At 50.9% G+C, this 6578-nt stretch overlaps 1 protein-coding gene across 1 annotated transcript; it reads right to left on the reverse strand.

Annotated features, from left to right (window-relative positions):
• Positions 1-650: 650 nt before the first annotated feature.
• Positions 651-3315, reverse strand: fzd9b (frizzled class receptor 9b). The gene is given in 4 exon segments (XM_084466502.1): positions 651-2585; positions 2588-2693; positions 2695-2885; positions 2888-3315. Coding segments are annotated over 4 exon segments (1788 nt in total). The 5' UTR covers positions 3168-3315; the 3' UTR covers positions 651-1374.
• Positions 3316-6578: the final 3263 nt, after the last annotated feature.

The raw sequence follows: 6578 nt of genomic DNA on the forward strand, positions 1-6578 counted from the left end.
GTGTGTGTGTGTGTGTGTGTGTGTGTGTGTGTGTGTGTGTGTGTGTGTGTGTGTGTGTGTGTGTGTGTGTGTGTGTGTGTGTGTGTGTGTGTGTGTGTGTGTGTGTGTGTGTGTGTGTGTGTGTGTGTGTGTGTGTGTGCGTGCGTGCGTGCGTGCGTGCGTGCGTGCGTGCGTGCGTGCGTGCGTGCGTGCGTGCGTGCGCGCGCGCGTGTGGAGGGGGGGGATTATAACATTAATTAAATACATTCTTCCGCAAGCTGCTCCTGTGTTTTGAGGACGAGGGTGAAGACGCAAACATGAATAGGCTACATTGCCATGGTTAGTCACTCCATTCATCAATGATTCTCTTTGAGGATTATTGTCAGCCATGCCGGGGGGGGGACGAACTGTGCACTTGAATAAAATAAATAAATACAAGAAGCCGGCGCATTTGGTGCAGTCTTGCTGTCAGAAGTGTCAAGAGATTGACAGGGAGGGAAGCAGAGGTGCTGCAGGAGATTGAGAAGAAACGTGACGGCAGCTGTTTGAGATGCTGTGTTTCATGGCTATATACCTTTTAATATCCTTCAATATGAATAATGAGATTAGGTAACAGTACATGGGCATGTAGGCACAACAAACACCAAACATTGGCTCAACATTGTGTATGAAGAATTTATTATCCTTTCTTTAAAAAAGAAAAAGGCACTTAATTTCCCTTGACCTTCAGTACTGGAGCTTTAATGAATGCATCTAAACAAATAAAACAGTAGATCCGGTAAGAGCCAAAGTAAACATAAATTAAATATATTTACAATAAATAACACATCTATACACATTTATACAGATAACCATGCCACTTTTAGGGAGCACAAAACGACATCTCCTTAACATTTGCCATGCATTTCCATTCTTCTTCTACTCCTCTTTGCTCTGCAATACTGGGCATATCTACTGCAGAGGAAACAACCTGACAGACACAGGAGATAACAACACTGGTAATGTCTCTTTGAACACTGTTAATGATAGTTCCTTCTGACTGATGCCAGTGCGGTGTGTCCCTCGGCTACAGCACAGAGAGCGAGCGAGAGAGAGAGAGAGAGAGAGAGAGAGAGAGAGAGAGAGAGAGAGAGAGAGAGAGAGAGAGAGAAAACGACAGATCAGTCAGTTCAGGTAAAGTCTTTTTCTAGCAGCTCCTTACACAAGGCATAAAGTGTTTGTGTACATCAAAGTGTAAGTGTGTGTGTTAACATGAGTGCGCTTGTGTTTTGTGGCGGCAACACACTGCACAGTGCCCCCCCCCCCCACCCCCCCACTCGTCAATGTGCCCTCAATCAGTAACATTGTCTGTGCTTGCACCCCACCCCCCCCCCCCCCACCACCACCACACGCACATCACACGTGCGTGGGGTTGTCCGAGTGGGGGTCCGGCTTGGCCATGTGCAGCACCACGGCGGGGGGGGCCTTGTAGTGGCAGTGCGTGCTGCCGCAGGTGCCCCCGCCACACGGCTTCCTGCCCCCGCCGGCCGTCCTGTCGGCCGCCAGCTTCCGGCTGCACAGCTGCTGCCAGGTCTGCAGCGTCTTGGAGCTCCACACCCACACGCCGCTGGTGATGCCCACCACCAGCGACATGAAGATCTTCAGCATGAACACGGCCACCGCCGGCACCGAGGCGTCCAGCGCGCAGCCCTCGTTCCGGCGGCCCGGCAGAGAGGCGCAGCGGGCCTCCAGGCCGCGGGAGCGCCAGTAGTCCATGTTGAGGCGCTCGTAGAAGTAGCACACGATGACGCAGGTGGCGGGCACCGTGTACAGGATGGAGTACACGCCGATCTTCACCATCAGCTTCTCCAGCTTCTCCGTGTTGGTGCCCTCCGTCTTCATCACCCGGCGGATGTGGAAGAGCGCCACGAAGCCTGTCAGGATGAAGGAGGTGCCCACCACCAGGTAGCAGGCCAGGGGGATGAGCACGAAGCCCGTGAGGGCGGCCGCGTCCATGCTGCCCACGTAGCACAGGCCCGTCAGCTCGTCGCCCGCCACCTTCCTCATGGTGAGGATGACAATGGTCTTGAGGGCGGGCACGCCCCAGGCCGCCATGTGGAAGTAGTTGCTGTGCGCCTCGATGGCCTCGTGGCCCCACTTCTTGCCGGCGGCCAGGAACCAGGTGAGCGTGAGGATCACCCACCAGATGGACGAGGCCATGCCGAAGTAGTAGAGGATGAGGAAGACGATGGTGCAGCCCGTGGACTCGAGCCCCTCCTGGATGATGTACAGCTCGCCGTTCTCCCGGTCGCAGGCGATGTTCTCGGCGCCGGCCACCGAGCGGATGATGAAGGCCACCGAGTAGACGTTGTAGCACATGGAGAGGAAGATGATGGGCCGCTCGGGGTACTGGAAGCGGTGCGGGTCCAGCAGGAAGGTGAGCACGGTGAAGGCGGTGGACACGAAGCACAGCGTGGACCACACCGTCATCCAGATGAAGGCGAAGTCCTTGTCCCGCCGTGACCAGAACACGTCCACGGCCGAGGAGCAGCGGGGCGCGCACGACTGGCTCTTCTCCACGTACTGGAACTTCTCTGGGTTCTCGCAGGAGCCCGGGGCGCCCCCGAGTGGCCGGCGCCGCCACCGCCGCCACCGCCGACGCCGCCCGGCTGTCGGGCGCGGGGGGGCACCGGGAGCATGCCCTCTCCCTTCTTGGTCTCGGGTCTGGTGTCGTTTCTCCGGAGCCTCCATGCACAGGGCGTTGGGGTCGTTCCTGGTGGGCAGCTTGGAGCAGTCCAGGGAGTCGGGCCAGGCGTAGTTAAACTTCTCCATGATGGGGGAACACTTCTGCCTGGCCTGCTCGCACATGGGTCGACAGGCGGGGATGGAGGTGGACACTTTGTCCGTGCACATAGGGGCATAGAGGAGCAGAGGAAGAAGCGGAGCTGCGGGTCACAACCGTACTCCACCAGAGGGGCAAATTCGTTGAGTTTGATCGCAGCCTCCTTCTGGTTGTCGTGGTCCATGAAATTGGGCATGCGGGTCAAGTTGTAGCCGATCCCTTGGCACATGGGTATAACGATGGGCTCGCACTTGGCTGGTCTGCCTCGCTCCAGATCATAGGATCCTATCTCGAAGCTGGAGCCAGAAATCACCAGCAGACACCATAAGAAAATAACCATCTTCAACGGACAGCCACCCATTCTCATTTTTTGTCATATGTCAAAAAAAGAGTTTGCACCTCCAAGGCAATGTCCATACAAAAATAACAACCGAATCGGCTAGAATAGGAAGACCCACACTAGTGGCCCATTACGTATGAAAGTCAAAACGTGCGTTATCTTTCCGTGACTGGATAAATCCACGATCGAACAAGTCCACTAGTTATTAAAAAATGTCTAACAGACGGAATAGTAAAAAGCCCACCAGTGGGAATGAAGTCCGTTATTACAAACTGAGAGACCGAAACTTCGGACGCCAACCGGGGCAGAAGACGAGCCTGTGTACCCACGAGTCCGGAGAGCGGCAAGGAAGAACGTCCTTAAATCCACAGCATGCCATGCAGATCTAGAGCTGACGGTGTTTACCGGATCGGTGGACACGGATCTCTTCAGAATTGACTTTGTCTGCTCTCTCTTCAGCCACCGCTTTCAACGCCACACTGAACTTTCCTGCTTCCAGCGGGACTTCAGTGAGAAGGGGGGTGGGCACTCAGTGGGAAGGGGGGTGGGCACTCAGTGACGCTCACATTTCGCCTGGCTTATGAAGGAGCACCGCAGAAGGAAAGACGATCACCCATATCTGGAGGTCTCTCGCATGTCTTCCATGTGTCTTTATATAAATTGGCAAGAGGAGAGGGTCAGCAGCATGCATTTTAAACACAATCCAACGCAAAAAAATAAGAAATCCATTAAAAGTCAATTCGGACTATTTTTGTACCAGTGCCTCCCTCATCCAAGTAAATATTATCGTGTATCGTTCGCTATTGATACAAAAAATATATATCCAAATACGTGACGGAAAGTAAAGTAATTACTCTCTTTACTCCACAACTGTTTGTGAAAGGTCGATTTACCTCCGTTGAAATCTTGGCAATCATTATGAAAACAGGGAGAACATGTTTAAGTGTAGTGGAGAAGACTATTGTTTCATCTAGTGGTTGAATGAAATAGCCAACAATCCCCCTCTAATAGTTCTCCAGTGATCCTGCATGGAACTTGAGGATTCTGGCCACAAGCCTGAATTGGCTGTCAACTGTCCACCAACTCCACCGTCCATGTTCACATTCTGTCTGCTGAAGGACTTCCAGCACAGGCCATTATAGATACATTTACTACGACTTTAATGTGCAATGTACCAGAACGGTGGAATAGTGGAGAAAATACATTTATAAAATATGATGATTTTTATATAATATTTCATGATCAAATGCTGTGTGAATTCCCTGCTTAACTCCCTAGAGTTAAGCAAGTAGAAATCTTTGCCTGTTTTCTTGGGTACAAATTGAGGAAGATAGCAGTTATACGCTGCAATATCAGATTTGGCATCAAGTAAAAAGCCTTTTATCCCAGTGATTCAGAGTTCAAAATCAACCCTGATCGAGAACGAGTGGAAGAACATTCCAGGCTCTAAGATGAAATCGTAATCTACGTCAGCAAGGCCTTTTTTTGCTCAATCAAATAGAGTAAGCTTGACTGAAGTCCATCCAAACCTTTCAGTTGGAGATCGCACTTCAAAGACAAGTCGACGGATGGGGGGGGGGTGGGGGGTCCTGGGAAGGCCAAAGATTATTATCAAAAATATACCTCTTCAGGGTTAAGTGGGCCTTATCAGAAAGAGTTAGCGTCCAGCCCATATACCCATATTCAAGAGTTCAGCAAATGTGAAGACATTTCGAAATGTTCTTTGCAAGGACTTTGAGTATTCCCCAAAAATCGATTCCTCATCCCAAATAGTGGTGGGCACAGAAAAAAAGCTCAAAGTCCATAAACGCCTGACTCAACACGAATAAATACCTAGCGGGAAGTGATGTTAAAAAACAAAAAAACGTTTCTTATTTTTATCTCGGATTTTCCTTTCAACGCTGCGGTCGACTCCAACATGCGAAACCCGAGGTTAAGGACTGATTTCTACCCTCAACAACCTAATCATATTAAGCGAGGGGCCAGTGATACGTTCACGTAGGCAGCGTGCACAGGGCCAGTTAAGGAGACACAAGGTCTCGCCACAGCATCGCTTTGTATCACCATGTGTAGAGCAGTAAAACCTTGGACCTTCTCCTCTTTCCTCGCTTTGTGTTATTTCTGATTGACCCTGAGGATATTGGAGCGAGGCTATATAGGTATATAAACTGCTGGGTTGACCACTCTCTGGCCTGCAATCAGTTTGTTTGGATAGGTTATTAATGTTTACTCGGCCATTTGGTCGGAAGAAATTGATATACGTTCTTTAATTTTTCTCTTTCTCTCTCTCTCTCTCTCTCTCTCTCTCTCTCTCTCTCACTCTCTCTCTCTCTCTCTCTCTCTCTCTCTCTCTCGTTTCTCTCTCTCCCTCTCCTTCTCTCCAATCTCTCTCTCCATCTCTTTCTCTCCCTCAACTCTCTCTCCATCACTCCAGTGTGCCCCCCCTCACCCCCCCCCCCCGCCCCCCCCCCCCCCCACACGCACACACACGCACAGCACACACACACACACACACCACCACCACCACCTTCCAGCTTGCGTCCACCGTTCACGCGTCTTGTGTTTCATGCCTCCATCATCAGGCCGATGGTACGGTGGCAGTGCAGCCATTGTAATTACTCACCGCTGTACTTATTGGTTATCGTATATCAGGCGTACAGCAGCTGTAAACATCCCAGGGAGAACAATAGAGCAGACCACCCGTCCCGGAGACACCGAGCTGGTGGGTGGTGTTGCGGTGTAGGTCGGGGGGGGGGGGGGGTGGGGGGGGGGATTGGTCGGTTGTTATGGGGGTAACAGGAGACACGAGCCCACACTTAATACAGCCATACATCTTGAGACACCACACACTCCCTCTCCAACACGGACTATAAAAGCATATTGTTGTTGAGGCTCCGGTCATGTAATTATCTCTTTTGTGTGAGTGTGATAGCTCAGAGTGGAACTCCTATGCCGCAGTGACCGTTTCACCCACCCAAGAGACAATAGGGTGGAGGGCAGCCAGCAGCTGCTTGGTTGTTTTAATAGTCACTTGCTAAAAACAGGAACGTTAAAGAACGGGCTGATATTTGTTATGGATGCATATAGGTTGCATGTATGCATATACAGTACATGATTAATAAACAGGTTGTGACCAAAAATCTGGCCTGAAGAGCCGTCCATCCCCTGTCAGGGCATAATGACCTCCACAGCCTGGACGGTATTAGGACCCACGTCTCTGCTGGATGAGGCAGCAGCATGTCTGCACAGCATCCTTCATGCAGGAGCAATCCACACGCTTACAGATATGCATGCGTCCCATACCCAATGGACAAACAGAAACAAAACAAAATCATAAAGGTGTGAAACACAATCACAGTCTGTCACAGTTTCTTTCTGATGATGTCACTCATGTAAAAGGTATCAGCGGTGTGATCAAGAGCATCTTTTAGAACAGAA

The sequence above is a fragment of the Micromesistius poutassou genome (genome assembly GCF_964030765.1).
Source record: "Micromesistius poutassou genome assembly, chromosome: 4".
Classification (NCBI taxonomy): Eukaryota; Metazoa; Chordata; class Actinopteri; order Gadiformes; family Gadidae; genus Micromesistius; species Micromesistius poutassou.